At 35.3% G+C, this 26,771-nt stretch overlaps 1 protein-coding gene across 2 annotated transcripts in view; it reads left to right on the forward strand.

Annotated features, from left to right (window-relative positions):
* Nucleotides 1–5,423: 5,423 nt before the first annotated feature.
* The window catches only part of LOC143250970 (protein O-mannosyl-transferase Tmtc3-like), a 121,091-nt gene continuing 99,743 nt past the window's right edge, over nucleotides 5,424–26,771 (forward strand). Inside the window, exons 1-2 of one of the 2 annotated variants that reach the window (XM_076502225.1) lie at nucleotides 5,424–5,607; nucleotides 18,318–18,581. In XM_076502225.1, the coding sequence (XP_076358340.1) occupies nucleotides 18,555–18,581 (27 nt within the window). In that variant the 5' untranslated portion in view covers nucleotides 5,424–5,607; nucleotides 18,318–18,554. The remainder of the gene's footprint in view (nucleotides 5,608–18,317; nucleotides 18,582–26,771) is intronic. The other variant, XM_076502227.1, reaches the window with a different exon arrangement.

Consider the following 26,771-nt stretch of genomic DNA (forward strand, 5'->3'; position numbering starts at 1 on the left):
CTGAAACTAAAACAGTATAATTATATTATTGTATTGTTTTACTATCAGTAACAATAGAGTGTTATATTATCACTGAAACTAAAACAGTATAATTATATTATTGTATTGTTTTACTATCAGTAACAATAGAGTGTTATATTATCACTGAAACTAAAACAGTATAATTATATTATTGTATTGTTTTACTATCAGTAAGAATAGAGTGTTATATTATCACTGAAACTAAAACAGTATAATTATATTATTGTATTGTTTTACTATCAGTAAGAATAGAGTGTTATATTATCACTGAAACTAAAACAGTATAATTATATTATTGCATTGTTTTACTATCAGTAAGAGTAGAGTGTTATATTATCACTGAAACTAAAACAGTATAATTATATTATTGTATTGTTTTACTATCAGTAACAATAGAGTGTTATATTATCACTGAAACTAAAACAGTATAATTATATTATTGTATTGTTTTACTATCAGTAACAATAGAGTGTTATATTATCACTGAAACTAAAACAGTATAATTATATTATTGTATTGTTTTACTATCAGTAACAATAGAGTGTTATATTATCACTGAAACTAAAACAGTATAATTATATTATTGTATTGTTTTACTATCAGTAAGAGTAGAGTGTTATATTATCACTGAAACTAAAACAGTATAATTATATTATTGTATTGTTTTACTATCAGTAACAATAGAGTGTTATATTATCACTGAAACTAAAACAGTATAATTATATTATTGTATTGTTTTACTATCAGTAACAATAGAGTGTTATATTATCACTGAAACTAAAACAGTATAATTATATTATTGTATTGTTTTACTATCAGTAAGAATAGAGTGTTATATTATCACTGAAACTAAAACAGTATAATTATATTATTGTATTGTTTTACTATCAGTGAGAATAGAGTGTTATATTATCACTGAAACTAAAACAGTATAATTATATTATTGTATTGTTTTACTATCAGTAAGAGTAGAGTGTTATATTATCACTGAAACTAAAACAGTATAATTATATTATTGTATTGTTTTACTATCAGTAAGAGTAGAGTGTTATATTATCACTGAAACTAAAACAGTATAATTATATTATTGTATTGTTTTACTATCAGTGAGAATAGGGTCCGGCATGGCAAGGTGTTTAAGGAACTCGACTCGTAATCTGATGGTCGCAGGTTCGAATCCCCGTCGCACCATACTTGCTCGCCCTTTCAGCCATGGTGGCGTTATAATGTGATGGTCAATACCACTATTGGTAAAATAGTATTTTAAGAGTTGGCAGTGGGTGGTGATTGCTATCTGCTTTCCCTCTAGTCTTACACTGCTAAATTAGAGACGGCTAGCGCAGATAGTCCTTGTGTAGCTTTGCGCGAAATTCAAAATAAACCAAACCAGTGGAAATAGCATGTTTTATTTGCAATGAGATAAATAAAAGAAATTTAAATTTAAAAACCTGCCAGTTATGACAGTAAAAAAAAAAATAAGTAAAATACGAAACACGGCTGGAGATGCAGTAAGTGTTATCTACTCAAACTGCAATCCCTAGTTTTGGCCCCTTGTTGTTATCTAGAATTTATTTGGTAAAGTCAAGTTTTAAATTTCCATTTTTTTTATTAGCAATACATCTTACTGTAGAGGTTATTATCCCCCAAACATTAAGCAGTAACGCCTAATTACGTAATTAATGCAGCTGTTACAACTAGTTACATTTATTTGCTTTTGATGCAGAAATTAGTACTTCGGTTACACGGATTTGTTACAGGAAATCCATTGTCAGGTACGTTGGCCACTCTTTTCATCACACAGAACATCCTGCTATAGATACATCCACGTATAAGGTTGCATTTTGGCTTAGTTATGTAGATAACGTGTTTACGGCTTTACTTGTCAAGATGAACAAAACGTTTCTCTAATACATAAACAATCTGCATAAAGGCAAACAGTTAACAGTGGAAAATGAAACCTGCTACATGATAACGTTTTTCAAAACGTTAACAATACACGAACCCTTAAGGTTTCACCAATGAAATTGACAGAAAAAACTTACTTAAACTAGTTTTCTGGTCAAGTCATCCACTGTTCTAAAATGTTTTCTCAATTTAGCACACATTATGTGTACAACAGGAAGCACTGATAAAAAAGTTATACACTAAACTCAATGTTTTACTAAAGTTAATCAATTTCATAATACAATAGTTACAGAAATTGTTAATAAATTAAAAACAAGACTCAATGAAGAGACACTTAACAAACAAACAAATTCTAACACTCTACAAAACAAAGAATACCAAATTACTTATATCATTCCATATATATAAACCATTAGTGTACTTCTTATAATAACTTTCGAAAAGAATAGCACATAAATATAACCTTAACCTAACACTTAGATCCATTTCCACCTCTGTAAGAAAAAAACCAAACACACGTTAAGAAAATTGTATAACCACCCTACCAGTAAACATTTACAAAACATTGTGACAGTTGTCCAGCCTTTCACATATGTAAAACATGACGTAAGTGAATATCACGTTAAAAAAACGTCAAACAATCCTTTCCTAAGACTACCAGCAAATGAATAAAAACAAACAGTTCTTTCTAATGTCACAGTTTTAGAACAATACCTAACAATAAGAGAATAAAAATCAAACAGCTTTTTTTTAAAAAAAAGTCAAACAATCTTACAATTAACAAACACTCTGACACGTGTCTCTACATCATTACTTCCTCACACATTCCTAAGCTCATGCAAATATTTTGCAGAAAATATCCTAAATTTTTTATATTTATTCGTCTCTGTATTGTTTTTTGTGTAACCGTATATATATATCTGTAAAATTCATGTGGATTGATATTTACATGAATAACTAATTAGAACCTATTCTAGGATTTAAATACATTGTTGGGTTTTTATGTTAATTTACGTTCTCAAACATTCTTTTATATTTGATAATGTTCACATCAGTCATCTAATATTCATTTATTATTGGCTGGTAATTCCTGTTTCAACCTATACTTAAGTTCTTAAGTGAACACCATATATTTGTAAGAAAGCAAACTTCAAAGGGTAATGATTTAATAGTTTACACTAGATTCATGATATATTTAGTCCAAGTAAAGCTACAGTATCTGGGCGTTATATTAATTCATTATTAATGAAAGGTTATGAAAAGGTGCTTCCCTTATATGTGATTGTGTGAAACATAAAACATCCATGAACACTGCAAAACACAGAATATGAAACTTTAAATTTGCATACATCTCCGCATGGACCAAACAAATATTCATACACAATTTGGTGAAGATCCATCAAGAGTAGAGGTAAAATGTACAAACGTCTATACAAACCGTAAAATTGAAGATATGTATGTTTTCCCGCATAGACCTATTGAACCTGCATACCAATTTTAGTGAAGATCCATCCATATTCTGCGAATTAGTTACAATGGCATAGAACAAACAACAGTCGTTGTTCTGTATATCTAAAAAATATATACAGAAGAAACAAAACGAATTTTCAATACCTGAATACCTTATTTAGTATTCTACAAAAAGGTTTAGGTACACTATATCAAGCTGGCTTTTGTTGTACGCTGTAAAGATAAAAATAATAACAATTATAAATTGTCTGTTTTGAGAGGATTTTATTTTCTTTATAAGTCTAACATGTGTGCTTCTATGTGCATTTTTATATGTTTGCAGTTTTAGCAATCAATAGTGCAGGTTGTTTGAACGAAATCTTTACTATATAGGGTGCTTTTGCAAAACTTTATATTAGAATTTTGTGGAATTTCTCGCGATCCCTGTTATGAACCACTAGAGTGGTTAATGATCAGAGAGATTATTGTATTACATTATCAGTGAGACTAAAGTACTGCTGTTATATGGTTGTATTCTTGTACTATTAGCAAGAAAACTGTGTTATATTATCAATAAGACAAAGAAAGTTCCATTGTATGTGTGAATTGCTATATTATCAGTGAGAAAATTGTTATATTATCAATGAAACCAAAAGTAGAACTATTGAATGTATGCATTGTTGTACTACACTGCACAACAAAGTTTTTGCTTCTTGAACACTGTTGGGTGTTCCTTATAGATTTTTGGCTGCTGATCCTAAAAATCACATCCAAATTTGTCCATCACGTACCGTTTCATCGAAATCTTCAGTTTTGCTACAATGGAAAAACGATATCAGGGCAACTGGAATCAGTCAATGGTTGCTGACTACTGTTGGATACTGCAACGTGATGCACCGGACATTGAATACAAACGAAAATCAGGAGCAAAACACATTTAATTATGTTGAACTTAATAGCGTATTAGAAACATAAATGCAACTAAATACGTTATTGTCGGTAAACAGTTTACTGTCTATTTCTCAGAGTTCTTACGTGATGAAGCAAAACCAAAACTATATTTGTACATACCCACCAGGTACCTGTCACAATCAGCAAAAACTTTTCAGGAAGTAAAACTTTTCAGAATAATTGTTGTGCAGTGTAGTCAGTGAGAATAGCGAGCTATGCTACTCGTGAGACAAAATTTATTATTACTATTTTATGTTCTATGGGTAGGAATAGAGTGTTATACTATCAGTAAACTGAAGCAGAAAAGCTAGTATGTTTATCATGGTACACTATCAGTGAATGTTCGGAAGGTCTCCCACGAACCGTATATTGTACTTTAAACTCAGCTCAGCTCATGACGTTAAAATTCTACCATCTTGTCAAAATACTATATTCACTTAATAGTAGTTTGAGACTATAACGCCAGGTTCCTTTAATATTAAGAAGGCAGTAACGTAGCAGCTTCAATACATTTATTGTTTTCACAAAAAGAATACAAATAATTCTGTGAACTAAATACGACCTCCTGTACCTTAGAAAATAACACATCTAATACGAAAATACTCCTAAACGTATTACAAGCTCTGATTCTCTCACGAATCTTATTGCGAATAAACATTACCTGAGAAAGACGTTAAAATGGAGAACTAATGAAATTAATTATGACAGCTTAAACATAAAAACTCATTACGAACTGTCTGAGAAAATCGCTTATTGGCCAAGTTACTTTAATAATTCCCAGTTAAATAAATGATAAACGGCGAAATTTCTGTCCGTTAAAGCTCATTGTTTTAGACGAAAATAAAAACGTGTGTTTCTGTAAAACGTTCTACATTGGATTGACTCTTAAGGAGTTTTTCAGGATGACGAAAACAGTATGTTAGCCTTAACTATAGACTTTAACTGAAAGAGGTGATTATTGATTTGTTGCAACAAGTTTACTGCTTGCTTTGCAAGCAACGTAAATTCGGCTGGACTGTACCTCTCGAAATACCACTAGGCGGCGCAACATATGCCTGAAAAAGAGGTTTAAAATCTCGAGTATCGCACGTGCCGAGAAATAAACAGGTTTGTGCGATCGTTATCCAGTTATTGAGACGCGACGCTTGCAACCTGGACGTTGGAGAATACGTGCGTTTGGACGCCCTCTACAGAAAACAGCGTTAATATTGTTGGACTTCTGTTGCCAAGTTATTTGGGAAAGAGGTTCCGAGATTCTGACAACGTCTGAGTAATCAAAAGGTAGGTGTTGGTAGATACGTACGGGAATAATGTTTTTTTTAACTTTACATCTGCTTAGCTGCACCAGGCGATCCAGCAAAGTGTGTTATGGTTCTTTAATTATCTTTTGTTACAGAAGATATGTTTATATGTTATAAAAATTCAAATATTAAGAATAGTTGAGCTAAGCTATAAGGATCTTTATTTTGAGCAGTTTGATTTGTAAAGAAACTGATATGATTCTTCTTAAGATCCCTTTGAGCTTATGTTTCAGTATTATAAAAATCGGTGTAAATGAATTATGCAAACTTTTGACTCCTCGACTTAAACCACATTTATATGCATTGGATTGTACAATCCACCAGATTTTTACATGTACGATAAACTAGTTCTTTACACGTATTGTACAGAAAACCAGCTTTTACACATTCCGTGCGATGAACTAGTACTTTAAGCTTATTGTATGAAATATGCATGACATATAATCGTGAGTATTGAACATAAAGTGTCAACTAAAAGCAGGTTTTATATTGGAAAAACTTTTATCCAATAATCTGTATTATCTAGAAATTGTACAATATAGTTGAATAATAACTCTATGATGGTTGTGCGTATCGAATATTTCTGTTTGTTATTATTGAAGTGTTTTGCTCGCGCACGAGAGGACATTTTGTAGATGTGCGTATCGAATTACTTCTGGAATATAGGAAAGCTTCTGTACAGCAGACCTGCAAGCAGCTATGAAACCATGAAACAGAAAGAAACAGTTATTGTGAGAGCGGAAGCTTATACACTCAAAGAAAAATCGCAAGTTTAACAATGGTACTAAGCGTACGTTTTTATGCACAGAGAAAAATAAAAAGTTTAACAATGGTACTAAGCGTACGCTTTTATGCACAGAGAAAAATAACACGTTTAACAATGGTACTGAGCGAACGCTTCTATGCACAGAGAAAAATCAGAAGTTTAACAATGGTGCTGAAATCATTGTTGATCTCCCAGTTTATGATTGGTTGTAATAAACTATATCACAAAACCATTGGCAAGAAAAATAATAACATAATTTCTGTCTCGGCTGTCCAACCAGAAAAGTAAAATGATTTGATTTACGTGATATATTTTTAGTCACCGGAATATTTAATCTTTGAACTACTTTTGTGGAAGTTCTCCGCCCTATAAACTAGTGATAAGTCAGTGGAATAATATATATATATATATACTTATAAATATTGTTTCTAAAAACGTTTCCTTACGTCGTTTCGTTCATTTTGTGCAAATGCAATATTTTCAAATGAGAAATAACAACACATACAGCACTAGAGACGTGCCTTTAAGGTTTAAATGCACTAAATAAACCATCATATGTAAAGAAAAGGCACTGTTGTCGAGGCAGAAGGAAAGACAAGTAATATTCACAATTTTTAACATACACTTTTTCAAGTAAGCTTTTAAAAACCAGCGACTAGAATTTATTATACGTTAGTTGTTCAGCTTCACCTACATTATTATTCAAAAAATTATAGTTACTTCACATATCACACTAGAGCTTCAAAAGGTGTTACTTCACATATATCACACCAGAGCTTTAAAAGGTCTTACTTCACATATCACACTAGAGCTTCAAAAGGTGTTACTTCACATATATCACACCAGAGCTTCAAAAGGTGTTACTTCACATATTACACCAGAGCTTCAAAAGGTGTTACTTCACATATCACACTAGAGCTTTAAAAGGTGTTACTTCACATATTACACTAGAGCTTTAAAAGGTGTTACTTCACATATCACACTAGAGTTTCAAAAGGTCTTACTTCACATATCACACTAGAGCTTCAAAAGGTCTTACTTCACATATCACACTAGAGTTTCAAAAGGTCTTACTTCACATATCACACTAGAGCTTCAAAAGGTCTTACTTCACATATCACACTAGAGTTTCAAAAGGTCTTACTTCACATATCACACTAGAGCTTCAAAAGGTGTTACTTCACATGTCACACTAGAGTTTTAAAAGGTGTTACTTCACATATCACACTAGAGCTTCAAAAGGTGTTACTTCACATATCACACCAGAGTTTTAAAAGGTGTTACTTCACATATCACACTAGAGCTTCAAAAGGTGTTACTTCACATATCACACCAGAGCTTCAAAAGGTGTTACTTCACATATCACACCAGAGTTTTAAAAGGTGTTACTTCACATATCACACCAGAGCTTTAAAAGGTGTTACTTCACATGTCACACTAGAGTTTTAAAAGGTGTTACGTCACATATCACACTAGAGCTTCAAAAGGTCTTACTTCACATATCACACTAGAGTTTCAAAAGGTCTTACTTCACATATCACACCAAAGTTTTAAAAGGTGTTACTTCACATATCACACCACAGTTTTAAAAGGTGTTACTTCACATATCACACCAGAGTTTTAAAAGGTGTTACTCCACATGTCACACCAGAGTTTTAAAAGGTGTTAATTCACATATCACACTAGAGCTTCAAAAGGTGTTACTTCACACATCACACCAGAGTTTTAAAAGGTGTTACTCCACATATCACACCAGAGTTTCAAAAGGTGTTACGTCACATATTACACTAGAGTTTTAAAAGGTGTTACTTCAGATATCACACTCAAGTTTCAAAAGGTGTTTTCATCATAACTCTACTAGTAATTTTAAACAACTACAATGCATTATTCTTTCTGTCAATTTCTGTTCTAGAACCTTCCTAAGATCGGTTAACTTGTAACTAAAACCTGTACTGAAATATTAAAATAATAAGTCATATTTAATAAACAAAATTCTATTTACTCATAAACAATATTATTTATGAATTTCACAATATAGGATATTGTGAACTGACAATTGGTATTAGCAATATGCAACCATTTCGTCAAATACGCTCATTAATTCTCAATTTTCACAAAAATAAAAGCGCACAAATCCGGATACCGTTACTGAAACAATACCTTTACGATTCTTATTGTGTTATAGCAGTTTAACAGCATAAAACTGATAACACAGAAACTCAAAGTATGTTTTATGATAAACGTGATGTGAAATATACGAAAAAAAGGTGTTATTTTGTAAAAAAAAAATTAATAAAACAAGGTTTACCAGGTTTCATGAACGAAACAGAGATGGGAAACAGACGACCTACTAACACATAGACAGAAAGGTAGAAACGTCAAGTAAGGTCGTGTGACAAGAAAGGAAGTGATGTTAGTATCTAATATAAGCGGGAAATATGTTCATGTGGAGAACTTTATATTTCGAAATAGCACAGGATCTAGTATAATCCAAGCCCATAGATAGGGAAATGACTGAAATGATACACTATCTGTCTGTAGTGGTTAATGTCGAAACGGAAGTTTTGACCCAAAAGTAATGTGTTGTACAAAAGCTGTGTGGGAAGTTATTATTTCTGAACAATGAAAAGGAAGTTGAGTGTTCCACAAACGTTTACAGAAATATAGGATGTACTACAATTACTTTATAATAAGCTACGTCAAGTGTTTGTATAACGAATAAATGTTGACCAGACCACAATATACAGTTGGTTCCCCAATAGTTTACCACTTTTCGGCGTTTAACTGGTATCTTTTAAAGTATATTATATTCTTTTTATAAATGGTGATTCATAGAATCTATTTCCTCTATTTGACCAGCACATTTAACGAGCTCATAGAAATTAATTGGGCAGTGACTTATAGTAGAAAAAGATAGACATGAAATGCTGTTTTTTACACATCTCTGATTTCAAGCCACAGTTGATAAATTATGAGAAATTTTGGGAGCAAAATCTGAAAATAACTTATTTTCATAACAACTAAAGTTTGTGAGGAAAAGAGTGAAAAATTTGGGAACTTCATTTTGATGTATATTCAAACATTTCTCTAACTATTATTCATAGAAATAAACCACTCGGGTGCTGAACTCAGGAAGATATTCAATGTTGAATAAAACATATATCCAAATACTCTTTCATCACAAAATAAACGGCCCGGCATGGCCAGGTGGGTTAAGGCGTTCGACTCGTAATCTGAGGATCGCGGGTTCCAATCCCCATCGCACCAAATATGTTCGCCCTTTCAGCCGTGGGGGCGTTATATTGTAACGGTCAATCCCACTATTCGTTAGTAAAAGAGTAGCCCAAGAGTTGGCGGTGAGTGGTAATGACTGGCTGCCTTCCCTCTCGTCTTACACTGCTAAATTAGGGACGGCTAGCGCAGATAGCCCTCGTGTAGCTTTGCGCAAAATTAAAAAACAAACAAACAATATAAAAACAAAATTATGTTTTTAATGTTCAGGTACAAAGCAAGTGCGACATTTGCGGTTGCGAAGTTCTAATTTGTATAAGGAAGATGAAAGAAATTCCACGTTATTATTTCATAAAAGTCTCATTTTGTATTGTATCGTGGATGGAAATTCATCGAACACAAAGACTTTTAGAACTACATATATTTCTCAGAACTTGAAAAAAAAACACGTGAGAAAGGAACATCACGAACTTTAGGGGCGGTACTGTTCGACTTAGGGTTTTGAATGCATTGATAAAATAACTTCCTCGAAAAGAAAATTATAATAAGTGCACTTATATTTACGATAACGTTCGCAATATTGTTGTTGTTGACGAGAGTAGCTCACCGCATTACATGATCGAGGGAAGGTATAACGACAATTACCGTTAATAAATAAATAGTCAGTTATTATATGTACGTTATTTCCATAGAGAGTTTAGCTTAGAATTACCACCCTGAAAGAAAGAGCTTTCTTTAGACACAAAGTTCAGATTAATGGCAGACATAATATTGTAGATATATTTAGAGACTTGCGTTCTTTAACGGATATTAATTGATATATTTCATCATTTCCAGAACACTGGTATTAAGGCACTTTTTATTATAGCATAAATTTCATTTAAATACTTATCCAAACGTGCAGGTCATTGCAACAAATTGCATTATAGTCCACACGTTTTTGTTTTATATCTTACACCATCGTATGCTAATCTACAAACGATGACGCGAACAGAAATGTAGTTTAACCTCAGAAGTTGCAACAGTGCACGAGTTACTAAGGAAGCGAACTAAGATGCTGAGACGTCTTGAAATGGCGCACTTCCTACTAGCTACAGCGATTGAGAAATGAGAGGTGTGGTCCGTCAGACAGTATCTTTGTGAATTTACGCACTACCTTTCAGCGTGAATATTAGATTCAAGACTCGTAATAAATTCCAAAAATCCATATTCCCGTGAACAAAATGCATCTCCTGGGGATTTATTAAAATTATTACTCATTATAAACGACAGCGACTGTATTATATCTTACAGTAACGTCGAGATTGGAATACGGTTTGGTGGCTTTATGCACAAGATGTGTTATTGTTATTATTAAACTTTCCTCGTTTATTTATGTTAATAAATATGTAATGTAAGGTAATATTTTGCTTTAGCGAATAATCTCTTAACACTCATAATTTTCAGAAATGTTGGTAAATATATATCCATTTATTTAGTTGGTAAGAAAGATGTTTTCGTGTTAAAGTTTAATTTATGGAGATGTGTTAATAGGGTAAATGGTTAATTGTAATTATTATGATGTAAAGACATTCACTCTTGCAACTTTCATACACTATAACAAGAGATGAGTTCGCTAAAACAATAAGCACTTAAAGCCACCTTTTAACTTCAATGCATTTACCATTATATGAGGAGTTATTTAGATTACACGTCGTAAAGACGAATACGAGAGAATACACAGTTACGTTGAATAAACAATGTTAGTTTATGCGTTAAACAGTAATACATGTAATGTTATTTACATTACACAATGAAATGAAGAACACAACAGAATTAGGCTCAGCACATTCAAAAACAATGTTAGTTTATACGTTAACCAACAATACATTCGTTGTTATTTGTACCACACGTCGAAAAGAAAAAAAATACAAAAGCTTTGTTCATTTGTTTCATAGTTTAACGAAAAGATATAGAAGAATTATCTATGCATAGATGTTTGTAATAGAAATTGATACACTGGAGGGAAGTAAACTGATCAACAGCATCTGTGACCAACGCTTGGGTTACTTTTAGTAATTAAATACAAAGCTCTACAATGGGCAATCTGTGCTCTGCTCACTACGGGTATCGATACCTGGTTTCTAGTGTTGTAAGTCTGCAGACATACCGCTGTGTTACGACAACGTTTGAATTATTGAATTGTAAAATTTGACAATTACTCTCAATGTTCATCAATAGCGTCAGAATTAGGAGCTCATTTTTGCGGTGACAGGTCGCTAACCATGAATTTTCGAATTTACAAGCTGGGTATGCTAACTACCAGATCGTGCTTGGCTCGAGATACAAGAGAAGTAGGCTTAGCGTTCTAACAATGTTGGTCTGTAGCTAAAAGAACAAAATGTGAGAGGTAAACGAATTCATCAAGTTCCCATTTCTTTTACTGAAAGAAAAGTGTGAGCTATGACTTTTTTACTGATTTTTTTTAAAACTAAAATGTAAAATGTAAAAGAAATAGATCCTCTCCAAATATTTTACGAGTAACCATTTTCAGGGACCCCGGCACGGCCTAGCGTATTAAGGCGTTCGATTCGTAATCCGACGGTCGCGGGTTCGCATCCATGTCGCGCCAAACATGCTCGCCCTTTCATCCGTGGGGGCGTTATAATGTTACGGTCAATCCCACTATTCGTTGGTAAAGAATAGCCCAAGAGTTGGCGGTGGGTGGTGATGACTAGCTGCCTTCCCTCTAGTCTTACACTGCTAAATTAGTGACGGCTAGCGCAGATAGCCCTCGTGTAGCTTTGCGCAAAATAAAAAAACAAACAAACAAACCATTTTCAGGTCATCCGCAGATGTACGTCCAAATCGCTCACACGTACGCTGTCTTTCATCTATCTAGTATTTATGTAGTGTTTCATGTGCTGAAGCGAATATTAAAATTGATGTTTTGAAAAACAAAACAAAAACCGTTTAGTTTATCATAAGGTGACACTTTTCATTCTAAAGTGAACATAAAAGTTTCCAGTGCTGAAGCTCTGAGCTTCGTAGGTTGCTGTTATTGTTACTGTCTCGAAACATATTTATGGGAGGAAATAGGATTTTCTTCAATATCGAAATAACACGTTAAGTTTTTCCTTCGGTTTATTTGTGTGTTACATATATATATAAAGTAAGTTAGCAAATGACTTTTTTTTTTTTTAATGGGGTTGTACAGTGTGTTGAACATATAAACCAAGTTTTGTATGAACTTGTGCGATTTTCTTGATTTTGAAACGGCTCGAAATGTGTTCTCCAAATCAGAAAATATACCAGGATAACTTCATACAATATTCAGCTCACGCAGTTAATTTAAAGTGTTTCGAACTTCTAAATACGTTGAGAACGTTTCATTAAACTTCCTTATATGATACTTTCAAATAAGCAGTTTAATGGACATGATAATAATTGTAATATTATTGCAAGATATACGAACAAATTCCATAACTTATTTGTTTATATCTGTTTACGATTTTGCAGCAATTTTGTGTAAAATGATTACTTTTGTCATACATGTTGTTGTGGGGACACACTCCCCCCAGCTGTGCTTGTATAAATAACTATAGAATGGAGTGTTTTCTATTTTGTTTTCTTTTAATTTTCTCGCAAAGCTACTATTTGTGTGCTAGCCGTCCCTAATTTAGCAGTGTAAGACTAGAAGGAAGGCAGCTAGTCATCACCACCCACCGCCAACGTTTGGGCTACTCTTTTACCAACGAAGAGTGTGATTGGCCGTCACAATATAACGCCCCCACGGCTGAAAGGACGAGCATGTTTGGTGCGATCGGGATTCGAACCCGCGACCCTCGGATTACGAGTCGAACGCCTTAACACGCTTGGCCATGCCGGGCCAGAATGGAGTGAATAAGATAAAAATAGACACACGTATTATTGCTTATGTAATTATCTTTTTATACTTGTTACTGTTTATGTATTTATCTGTTTTTTTAACTCTCTGTTTTGGGTTAGATGTAGCCCAGAATCACAGTTAGCGAAATACATTCTATACTTTGGAGCCGTGGATAACAGTAGCACATGAGGTGACAGAGATGTTGGCTTGCTATGTTCCTTATATCCTATCTTTTGAAAATTAGAAATATCTTATGTTGGGTTATATATTCTGTAACTCAGCGTGGAATTCTGAAATAAACAGACCAGCATCTATATTTAACTGTTGTTAAAATATTTTACTTAGATTCAATTAAATTTTCCATGTCGCAATTGCTGCTATGGTGATAATACACAACGCTAAAGAACTGTATGACTTTTGTTTCATCTCTACATTTTAAGAATTTTAATGAAAATCATATGAAACCTTTATATTTGGAAACGAAAACTTAAATGGACAAACACATTTGACTAGCTTTCAGATATTGTTTCTTTGTTTTTCGCCCGGCATGGCTAGTTGGGTTAATGAGTTCGACTCGTAATCCGACGGTCGCGGGTTCGAATCCCGGTGGCACCAAACATGCTCGCCCTTTCAGCCGTGGAGGAGTTATAATGTGCAGTCAATCCCGTAGCCAAAGAGTTGGCGGTGAATGGTGATAACTAGCTGCCTTCCCTCTAGTGTTATACTGCTAAATTAGAGACGGTTAGCGCAGATAGCCCTCGAGTAACTTTGTTTGTTTTGAATTTTGCGCAAGGCTACAAAAATAATATCTGCGCTACCGTCCCTAATTTAGCAAAGACTAGAGGAAGGAAGTCATCACAACCCATCGCCAACTCTTGGGCTACTCTTTTACCAACGAATAATGGGATTGACCGTAACATTATGACGTCCCCATGGCTGAATGGATGAGCATGTTTAGTGCGATGGAGATTCGAACCCTCGACCCTCCGAGTACGAATCGAGCATCTTAACCCATCTGGCCATGCGGGGCCTCTTTCAGATATAAAAGATATTTTGTAGGCATTATATCCTTATACAACTTTTGTGACAAATGCAGTGGTTTGGATGGATCTGTGAATGTCTCGAAATTATGCGCAGCGGCATTGTTTTCGGACCTCAACTGTGTAACTCTGAAAACAAGGAAAGCGTGTTCGAATATAAGCGATAAAAGCTTTTAAGAGTACATACTTAAGATAATTTCACGAACACTTTACGACCATACCTTTAAAGTTATTATAAGCGTGTCTACCTACGAGCTGCTGTCTATATATCCATCCATACTAAGAAGTCTTATAGCTTAATGCATGTAACTCAGTGAGGCTGTGTACAAAGTAAGTTTGTCCAGACACGAAATTGTAAAAGTGAGATAAATTGGATGTTTTCCATTATAACACTTGAGAGAAAAAGCAAAATGAAGCATATTGCGTTATTAAAAAAAATCGTAAAATAAATCAAGGACGTATTTCCATCGAGGAAGTGTATTTTTAGTAAATGTTTCCCTCACACTGCTTTACTCAAATTTTAACCTTAAAAATTTATTGTTTTATTCTAACGAGGAAACTATGATGCGGCTGAAAATGTGCCAAAACAAACAGGATCGAACAGTGCACCTTTTTTTTATAACCTTTTGTGTGTTTTTATATGTAAAAACGGCTGGTTTGGGTTGAGAACATTTTTATGTAGAGGAGCGAACAACGTTTCGACCTTCTGCGGTCATCATCAGGTTCACAAAGAAAGAAAGAGGTAACTGACCGATAGCTGACCACATGTTTGAAGGGGGTTGTGTACCTGAATGTAGGAATGTAGAGGACGTGCTCAGATACTTGATTATATTTATTAATAAAGGTATAAAGGTGTTCTTTTATATTGGTTTATTTTGGGCTTGAGTTGTTGTATAAGTAAGGCTTCTTTAATTTTGCGTTTGTTAATATTTGTTTCTTTATTTAGTATTTGGATGTTTTCTATGGTTACTTTGTATTTATTTGAAAATAACCAACATTTGCAAAAACTAGTAACAAAATATACATTCCAGTTAATACTAAATTTATTTAAAAACTAGACACAAAACTGAGGTCTACTATGTAAAAAGTACACTGACAAACACTACACCAACATTATTTATAAAACACAATGTGATAATTGCCACGACTTCTATATTGGAGAAATAAGTAGAAAAATGGAAAACAGATTCAATAAACAGAAAAAGTCATCTTCACATGTTTTCGAACACTGCAAATCAAATAAACACAACCCTTAACCAACCTGGCCATGCCGGGCCCATGTCTGAAGTAACGTATTAACAGTACACACTCATACGATCGTAAAGAAACTAAGAAACTTAAACCAAAGAATTATCAATAGAAGAAATTACATCTATTTCATTCAACAATGTAGAAAGGAACAACTAACCCTAACTTTGTAAAGGTAAAACTATCAAAAAATTTTAATCAATGCACAAACATTATCCAAAATGTACAGAAAATCTACTTAAAGCCATGTTGAACACAAAATGCAAAGAACAACATGACTTACAAAAACAAGAAATGAACCTAGACCATCAACTGGCATGCTGCATTAAACCAGAGATTTACGTACTTATACAACGAAACATAAACCAAATCAATACTAAGAACGACAGAGACAAAAAGATCTACCACAACAAAAACTAGAAAAACTAAGATGCAAACAACAGAAAACACATCACGACAAACCGTTGACTAACCTCATAATTAACAGATCCGACCGACAATTAAACACAGGCGAGATACATCTATTTAACAAAGGACTCATCTTCGCAATAGAACCTAGGTACATTCCAACCATAGAAATCAAAACATGTTTAAAAGATCTAGCCAGGAGACTTGTGATACTTTCCACAGAAAAAAAAAAAAACAAGGAAACAACCAACAGAAAGAAGATAACTTAGATAATTTTATTGACATTCAACGGCAAAACTTCCCAGAAAACATTAAAAATTAATATTTTCCAGAAACACCTAAAAACATCTTAAACGATTTTTTCAAAGAATTTTCTCACAACACCGTCCACATAATTTCACAAAACAGAAAGCAAAATGCAATCTGACAAAAAGAGACATTAATTCCATTAAAATCTTAAAACAAGACAAAAACATAAAATTTCTGAAAAGCAGATAAAGGTAACGCTATAGTCATAATGAACACGAATGAATACATCCAAAAAATGAAGAACATCATATCAGACACGAACAAATTTAAACCAATACACACAAATCCAACAAAGACACAAGAAACGCAACTAAACAAAATACTACTAAAAATGAAAGAAGCCAACACAATTTCACAAACACTTTATTCCTACCTACGCAAGACCGACTCACGCACACCACAAATATACAGCACCCCTAAACCTCATAAACCAGATTGTCCATTACGACCAATACTGTCCACATATGAATCGTTTAATTACAATCTTGGTAAATACATAGCATGGGCATTCTCCAAATATGTAACATCAGCCAGCTCATTTATCAAAGACTCTTTTAATTTCAAGTCTAATCTAAATCAACTTAATCATAAAGCCTTAATGGCCAGTTTCGATGTTATATTCCTCTTTACAGAGGTCCCAACCGCTGAAGCCTGCAAGATAGTCTTAGAACTCTATATCCGAGATCTTAACCCATCAATAGACATTCCCAGCAATCAATTAGCAACCCTCATAGAATTCACCACGATGAAGACAAACTTCATGTTCAACAACCACAACTATATACAAACAAATGGCCTAAGCATGGGCAACCCAGTATCACCAGTTCTAGCCAATATTTTTATGACACAAGTTGAAACACAATCAATTAACACAGTATTACATCCACTACTATACACTCTACACGATTGCGGGATTCACATCTACAGAACACACACTTAATTTTTTCAATCACATCAACTCTACACATCCCAATATTAACTTCACATCTGAAGAGGAAGGAAGCAATAAAATATCATTTCTTAATCTCAAAATTACAAGAACCGACACAGAATTCAAAACAGAAATCCACCGAAAAATAACCCATACTGGACTACAAATTCCTTGGAACTCAGCACATGAAACAAAACAAAAACTCAACATACTAAGAAACCAAATAAACACAGCCATAAAACTCTACTCGTCAGATAAAACTAACGACGAATTAGACAAAATAAAACAATACTTCATCAACATCAATAAGTTACCTCCACAAACCGTAGAAAACATTACACGCACACACCTAGACAAAAAGCAAAATCAACCAACAAAAGTAAATATATCCCACGAATTAAAAAATCACGAAATCATATACTACTGCATACCATATATTCCAGACATCAGCAGAAAAATAACCAACATTTGCCAAAAACTAGAAAAAAATATGACATTCCAGTTAATACCAAATTTATTCAAACACCAGGCACAAAACTAAGGTTTATACTATGTAAAAACTACACTGACAAACACCACGCCAACATTATTTATAAAATACAATGTGATAACTGCCACGACTTCTATGTCGGAGAAACAAGTAGAAAAATGGAAACCAGATTCAAAGAACATAAAACGTCACCTTCACATGTTTTCTAACACTGCTAATCAAATAAACACAATATATATGTAAAAACGATGAACCTGACGATGACCGAAAGTCGAAACGTTGTTCGCTCCTCTACGTAAAAAATTTTCTCAACCCAAACGAGCCGTTTTTACATATATATTTTTCTCTGCAAGTGGGTTTTCTCGTCATCACTGATTATTTTGTGTGTTTCTCTTTTAGCAAGGCCACATCACTTTATCCGCTGCTTCCACTGAGGGGAATCGAACCGCTGATTTTAGTGTTGTATATCCATAGACTTACCGCTGTCTCAGAGGGAGACAATAAACCTTTAAAAACCACGAAAGAAATTGACTCTTCATCAGTGAGACAACAGGCGGGTTAATCTGGTTGCCATTAACAGCTACGCTTAAAGAAGCTGCGACTGAAAATCGAATCTGGATTAGGGAAGAGCACGTGATGGCTAGTTGTGGACAAACAAACAAAGTATGATTTTGTAAACTGTAATCGTAAGAAAGTTAAACAAATTATTCACTTCTCATTGCACTCTTCTCCTGTTCCCAAATACTCAGCGACAAGATGGCGGCATATAACTATAAAAAAGTAAAATTCGGTTACTCGTGGGGAGGGTACATCATGTTTAACTGCTAACAATAAATGAGCCAACAAATTTTCATTGCAGGTAATGAAGAGATACAACTAAATAGATAATTAGACACAGAGAAAAACGGGCAGCGAGTATATTCCGAGAATAGTACTCATATGTATACTGAATTACCTTGGTTTTTATTCATAAGAGACTTCTTTGTTCTCACGTAAATGGTTGGTTCTGAGTAATCTCTGATTGGTTTGTTACTAAGGTCACCCGCATATGCATTGCCTCAGGGAAAATCGTAGCCTCAACAACAGAGCAAACACAGTTGACTGATATGGTTAGCAATCAGAACTGTTCACATTCAAGATCTCTCTGGATCTGTCAGTACGAGAGCGGATTAAGAGGGAAAGCGACAGATTTTTCTAAAGAATGTAAGACCATTCATACATATGATATACATACATACAGCAGGGAGTAGGAGTGTAGCGGGAATGGAACGCCAAGCAGAGCATTCGGTAAACGCGTAGAACTTCCCCCTTCGCGAGCGTGATGTTTGTTACTAGCACAGCGGTCTGTTATATCTGAAAAGTCTTGTTTGTCAAATGTTGCGAGCGGGCAGAAGGGAACACTTGAGAGAGGAGGAGGGGTGACGGATAGTAGGTGGAAGCACTCTAAGCTTAGATACAGTGAAAGCTGTAGTCTCCCTGCTGGTTGTTGGTAAAGAGACAACAGGTTCTGTTTTAATGACGATAAAGAAGCCGTTCACCGTCATCCTTTCTACTTCCTACCCTCTTTCTCAATTACTCGTAATTTCCTACTGCTTAGCATTTCAAGTCCGCACGGAGCTGATGGACATCGCATGAGTGAGTTATGCATTTCCTCATTACATCAGAGTATACGGTAGGAAGGACTGTTGATGGGTCTCGTTTTACGCGTTGCGTTTGGTTTGTCGCTTCTAAGTATGCTCAGTAACACTCCATTGAACATATCCTAGGTGAACCAATAAAACTCCATCGAACTCTGGTTCTATGTTTCGAATAGTTAACTGAAGGACAAAACAGCGACTGGTAAAATATGCTGAGTATTAGAGTTCTGATTCTAGGTAAGATTTCTCAGAGAATCAATATAAAGTTGCTATCTGTCTCTTCAGTAATATGCTTTCTGTGATTAAGCTACAGCAGTAGTCGGTATTTTATGGGATATTCCCTGTAGGGGGCTCTCCAGTAGGCCAGTATTAAAACCAGGCGCAATCTAATTGGCTAACTGTTTTTTGGGTTAATGTGGCACCTTCAACTGGGCACGTGGAAGATAAACTACGTATTTCTATCAACAGTAAACAGAAATCTTGAACTTGGGAAAACATTGAACTAACTTGTAAAGAATTTGTTTGTTTGGAAAATTACCGACATTTACATAACTAGCAAAAATACCAGTCGTATGGACAGCTATAACTGCCAGTTCCTGCAGAAGGCCATCAGGCCTTGCAGCCTTGTCTGAGGTTATCTGACAATTCTACAACAATTTACTCATGCTTGATATTGAACAATGTTTACCCTCCACGAGAAAAACGATTTTATTCAGATTTAAAATAATCACAACATTACAGATATTTTATTGAAGAATTTCTTTGTAATGAGAGTGTTTTGCTTTTTCTCTCAACACTCACGAGATTTTCATTTTTTAAAGTTCGTTTTTGATTGTTTTATATCTGCAACTTACTCCTTTTTTTCTAATTATTATTGGTTAAGGCCCCGGCATGGCCAGGTGGTTAAGGCACTCGACTCGTAAACTGAGAGTTGCTGATTTGAATCCCTGTCACACCAAACATGCTCGCCTTTTCAGCCGTGGGGGCGTTATAATGTGACGGTCAATCCCACTATTCGTTGATAAAAGAGTAGCTCAAGCGTTGGCGGTGTGTGGTGATGACTAGCTGCCTTTCTTCTAGTCTTAGACGATAAAATTAGGGACGGCTAGCGCAGACAGCCCTCGTGTAGCTTTGCGCAGAAACCAACCAAAGTGATTGGTTAAATCCGAAACATATAATTTTTGTAGAAATTCCAAATGTACCAATTGCTCACTTATAAAAGAATACCTAGTTGTAAAACTATTACCCACATATAATTGTTGATGATCGGTGCGGTAGTTTTTCGAGATCCGAGTTTTGGACGAATACATCACAAACTCCATTATAATAGAATTTCAAAACACGACGAATTTATATTTACCTCTTCCTAATGTGTGTCACGTGTGTGTCTCTACAAGTATCGCTCGATTTACGAACGTTCGGATTGCGTTTTTTTGCTATAACGTAGCTAGCTTTTCAGGCACGGCTTTTGATTTGCGTTTGTATTTTTAACAGCACGAATATTCGTGTTAACGTCGTAAAACAATTTTGCCCTCCGAACACCGTCAGTTGACTCTCCCTTCTCGGGTCTCATCGACAAGCAAAATAGAAACTTCCTTTTGGCGAGTACGCTACACCATGTGTTACGTGTTTTATTTTGTTTCAGGATTTTGTTAATCTTAACAGTAGTTTTTATTTTACGTTACAGAGGGAGAATATGTTGCGTTTTTGGTCAAGAACGAATCCCCTATTCTTAATTTTAGAATAATGGTCTCGATTTATGTTTCTTCATTAAGTTTTCCAACAAATTATTCCTTTCGTACATTGAGGGATACTTGAAGATTTCGATGTTCGAATTGTAAATCCGAGAGTTTAGACTTCTCAGGCTGGGCTTGGCCAGATGGATTGAGGCGCTCGAGACGTAATCCTAGGATCGCGGGTTCGAATCCCTGTCGCACCAAACACGCTCGCCATTTCAGCCGTAGGGGCGTTATAATGTGACGGTTAATCCCACTATTCGCTCGTAAAAGAGTAGCCCAAGAGTTGGCGGCGGGTGGTGATGACTAGCTGCCTTCCCTCTAGTCTTACACTGCTAAATTAGGGACGGCTAGCGCAGATAGTCCTCGAGTAACTTTGTGCAAAATTCATAACACACAAACAAACAAACAATCTATAGTGTTTGCTCACCACGAGTATGTAAACCCGGGTTTTAGCGTAAAACGTTCGTAGATTTATCGCTGCTATGCGAGCCCAGCATGGTCAGCTGGTTATGACACTTGACTCGTGATACGAAGGTCGTTGGTTTGAATCCCCATCACACCAAACATGCTCAACCTTTCAGCCGTGGTGGCGTTATAATGTGATGGTCAATTCCACTATTCGTTAGTAAAAAGAGTAGCCCAAGAGTTGGCGGTGAGTGGTGATGACTAACTGCCTTCCCTTTAGTCTCACACTGCCAAATTAGGGACGGCTATCGCAAATAGCCTTCGTGTAGCTTTGCACGAAATTCAAATCAAACCAAACCGCCACTATGACAACTACGTTAAGAAAACAAACACAAATGACAAGACGAGCCTCTTTGTAAATACAGCACTGCTCAACAATTTTTGGAAAAGTTTTTGCTGATTGTGACAGGTACCTGGTGGGTATGCACAAATATAGTTTTGGTTTTGCTTCATCACGTAAGAACTCTGAGAAATAGACAGTAAACTGTTTACCGGCAATAATGTATTTAATTGCTTTTTATCTTTCTAATATGCTATTAAGTTCAACATAATTAAAAGTGTTTTGCTCCTGATTTTCGTTTGTATTCAATTTCCGGTGCTTCACGTTGCAGTGTCCAACAGTAGTCAGCAAGCATTGACGGATTCCAGTTGCCCTGATATCGTTTTTCCGTTATAGCAATGTCCTGGTGAAACCTTTCACCGTATTCGTCACTGACAGGACCGAGATTTGCGGAGAAGTCCAAGTGTGAGTGGAGGAAATGAATCTTGAGTGACATGTTGCACTTCATTGTTTTGTATGCTTTGAGAAGTTTGTCTACCAGCTGAATGTAATGTGGGGCTCTGTAATTGCCAAGAAAATTGTCAACAACGTCTTTGAAGGCTTACCAGGCAACCTATTCTGGCCCAACTAACAGATCTTCGAACCACTTGTCACTCATAACATGTCTGATCTGAGGGCCAACAAAAATACCCTCTTTGATCTTGGCCTCAGTTATTCTTGGGAACATCTGTCTTAAATAACGAAAACCTTCGCCTTCTTTGTTCATTGCTTTCACGAAATTCTTCATAAGTCCCAATTTTATGTGAAGAGGAGGCAAAAAAACATTTTTGCCGGGTCAACAAACGGCTCGTGCGCCACATTTTTCTGTCGTGGAACTTTTTATGGAGTGGCCAGCTCTGTCTAGAATAATGTGACTTTTTGGCACGACTGTTCCATTCACAGATGAAAACAACAGTACTTTGTATAGCCGAGCTGCAGTCCCAGTAACAGAGCAGCGACATTCAGATCTCCACAGATATTCCAGTTGTACTTGCTGTACTGGATGTGCTTCAGCAACATTTCCATGTTCTAGTAGGCTTCTTTCATGTGTGCTGCATAGCCAACAGGTATTGTAGGGTGAACGTTGTCATTGTGTAAAAGAACAGCTTTGAGGCTTAACATTGATGAATCAATAAAGAGACGTCACTCTTGCGGGTCATGGTGACAACCCAAAGCAGAAAACAATGTCAACACAGAAACAGAGGCTGTTAACTTGTGCAAAGAATTTGGTTATATCATCTTGGCGGCTTCGAAAAACAGACATTTTCGTACCTGGTGACAGCAAACGTCATTCCCTGCAGTCTTGAACCCAGCAATTCGGCTTTTGCCTTTGTCAGACCCAAATCTTCGACCAGATCGTTTCATTCTGACTGTGTTATGAGATGTGGATCGCCTGAGGAGCACGGTTCAAAATCCGGATCAATGTCACTGCCAGTTCCCTGCATTGCAGTTTCTTCATTTGATTCGTCTAAGGTCCATTGCTCTGGTGGTTTCGTAATTGGAAGACTGACGTCATGTGGCACAGGTCTCATTGCTGAAGGCAGGTAAGGGTGTTCAATTGACTTCTTGTTTTTGGCAAAGAAACCAGACACATTAGTTAAACAGAAGTAACAATCCGTCCCATGATCTTTCTGTTCTCGCCAGATCATCAGGACACCAAACGGCATTGCTTTTTGAGTGCCTCAGACATACAGCATATGTCACACAACAAATGTGAGGTGTCCATTCCTGGTCTTGATCACCAATTTTACAGCTGAAGTACAGATGATATGCTTTCATCACAAGAGCAGTCATTGAGCATCTCTGATGAACAAGCGTATATTCGCCACAAACATGGCAGAATGTATGGCGGATGTTACGACATTGACGAGACATTTTGACCCACACCAATCGTCCTGTAAAACGTCTATAACACCTAACTTACTTGTTACAGTGCTACTGAGGCAATGCTATATTCTGAAACAATACGTACACACTATAAGGTCTATATTAATCCAATGAGCAGCATCTGTGTATGCAAGCCACTTTTATAGCCTGCTGAGACAGTGTCAAGCTGCTTCTGGCCTGCCCATGCATTCCCGGGCTGCATACTTCCACAGAACAGCTTCCAACCTGGCCTGATTTTATGCCTGGATATGCCCAGACTGCACAAAATATTGTTCATAGGTCTCACAGAAACAAAATTTTTTGGACACAAATATAAGAAAAAAACATGACAAAACTGAAGATTTCGATGAAACGGTACGTGATGGGCAAATTTGGATGTGACTTTCATGATCAGCAGCCAAAAAATTTATAAGGAACACCCAACAGTGTTCAAGAAGCAAAAACTTTGTTGTGCAATGTAATTACAGATTTTATCACAGACTTTATAGCCGAGTACACAAAACCCACACCAACAACAAATTGTCTCTACCTCCTAATAAACACAGCAAAAAACCAAAACACATCGTACCTTACAAGCCACAAATATTAACAACACTTATGGAATACCTGCTATCAATCTAAATTCACAGTTGTATATATCAACATCTAAGGCGCACTAGCTTCCAAGAAACATGAGATCGAAGACATTATTCAATGAACTAACCCAGAAATTATTATATTAACTGAAACCTTACTGTACAAAACCAGTAGGTTTAAAATACTATGCTACACAACCATCAGGAAAAACAGATTAGATAAACAGGATAAAAACAGAGTATTGTTGCTGCTACACAAAACAAATCTATCAGTTACTGAAATTCAAATCAGCAGCAACAACGAGCATATAACTACCGATATCCTGTTAAACAACACTATGTAGCACAAATTTTGTTCCTGGATAGTATGTGTTATTTCTTAATTGTTTATGTTGTAAAAATACAGAAAATGACCATTATTCCTTTAAAACTTTGCTTTTGTGACCCGGATAATGAAATTTAGAAATTAACCTATTTTCTATGTTAAAACGGGCAAATTTGCACATTTTCATTCACATAAGACCTGAATAAAACAACATATGAATCAAGATTTACATGTATTTATACTAAAGTTATACAAAAAATGAACAAAAATGTTTAGAGTGAGATTTATCAAGATTTGCGACTTTAATGTAAATCATTTTCACGTATCAGCCTCCAGATGTAGTCTCGGCATTCGACTTTGTTAGACCAAGACCTCTGATCAAGTCGTTGAGGTCTATTTGGTTGGGGTAGTATGGGTTTCTCTCATCAGCTGCACCTCTGAAATTGTCATCTGGATCTTCAACGTCTACAGTCTCTTCTGATTTGCTGCTCTCCTCTGAGGATGACTGCTTTCTCTCTGACGGAGTGGGTACAGGGAAGCTCAGGGCAGTGTGGTACTGGGGCGACTGATGATGGAAGGTCCAAATACATCATAACAGATGCATTCTTGCCAGTCCGACGTTTGGAAGAATCCAACATGCAGAAGTAATTGCTTGCTTGAGTGGTCAGTGGGTTCACGCCAAATTCTTGGAATAGCGAACTTTATGGCTCTCTTTTCCCCTCTGTACCATCCTGCAAAAGAGCAAAATAAAATTGTTATTATGAAGAATAAATTTATTTCATCCACAACTAATGTGTAAGAGGTTCATGTAAAATATTTTATGTGATATTTTTTCTATACTATTGGAAATTAAAAAATAGATTAAAAGATATTTAAATTTTAAAAGGTCTAAAATTTATATAATATAAAATCTTTCTATTCAAGCAAGCAAAAATTGTCCGTCTTACCTTCTAGAGTTTTTTTGCAGTGCTCGCAGGTAAAACGAGGTGCCCAGAGTTTGTTTTGATCCCCGACAAGCATACTGAAATATGTCTTGTAGGCTTAACACATTTTACCAGATACTGTCAGAGAGTACTTTTTTGCTCTTGTCTCGATAAACTGGCCACATACATAGCAGAATGCGTCTGGAGAATGCTTGCAGCTTCTTGATGCCTTCTCTGATAAAATCAGATAGGTCTATGTGTTCACTTATGCAGCTAGAACTAAACTGAAGTGGTGAGTGGTGAGCCCCTGTATATATATTACTATGGAATGTTCTAGAAAATTCTCGTGAATTCTACAACATTTTAGAAAATTATTGTTAGTTCGAAAAAAATCTCTATCAACTACTCAGTACTAAATCTACCTGGAATGTTCTGGAAAATGGGTAAATTTGAAAATTTCATTACACAAAAGCAAAGTTTGAATAGAAAATTAGGTCTTTTCCTTTTACATTACGCATAAGCAATTGGAAAATAACATTTTCTACCCAGGAACAAGAAAAAGTAAAAATTTTGTTACATAGTGTAATCGTTCTACCGTCACAGTAACAGGAATTTATTGCTCACGTACAAAACAAATAGACTTAAATTTACTTAAAAATATCTTTTCCCACAATCAAAACACCATTTTAATATGAGATTAAAACAGTAAACACATCAACCTGAGATGCAACTCCACAAATGGAAGACTTCTACAATTCATAGATGAACACAACATAGCCTTCCTGAATGACGACACGCCTACGCATACTATGTATACCACTAATACCAGTGACACACTAGACATATGTCTAAGTTCGTACAATATGAGCCAAGAACTAATAAAATTTCACGTGGGAAAAGATGTAGACAGTGATCACCTATGTGGTTGTCTTCGATCTCATCCCCTATAAAAATACAATATATAAAAAAGAAAAATTTGACTA

Source organism: Tachypleus tridentatus, chromosome 5, assembly GCF_004210375.1.
Source record: "Tachypleus tridentatus isolate NWPU-2018 chromosome 5, ASM421037v1, whole genome shotgun sequence".
Lineage (NCBI taxonomy): Eukaryota > Metazoa > Arthropoda > Merostomata > Xiphosura > Limulidae > Tachypleus > Tachypleus tridentatus.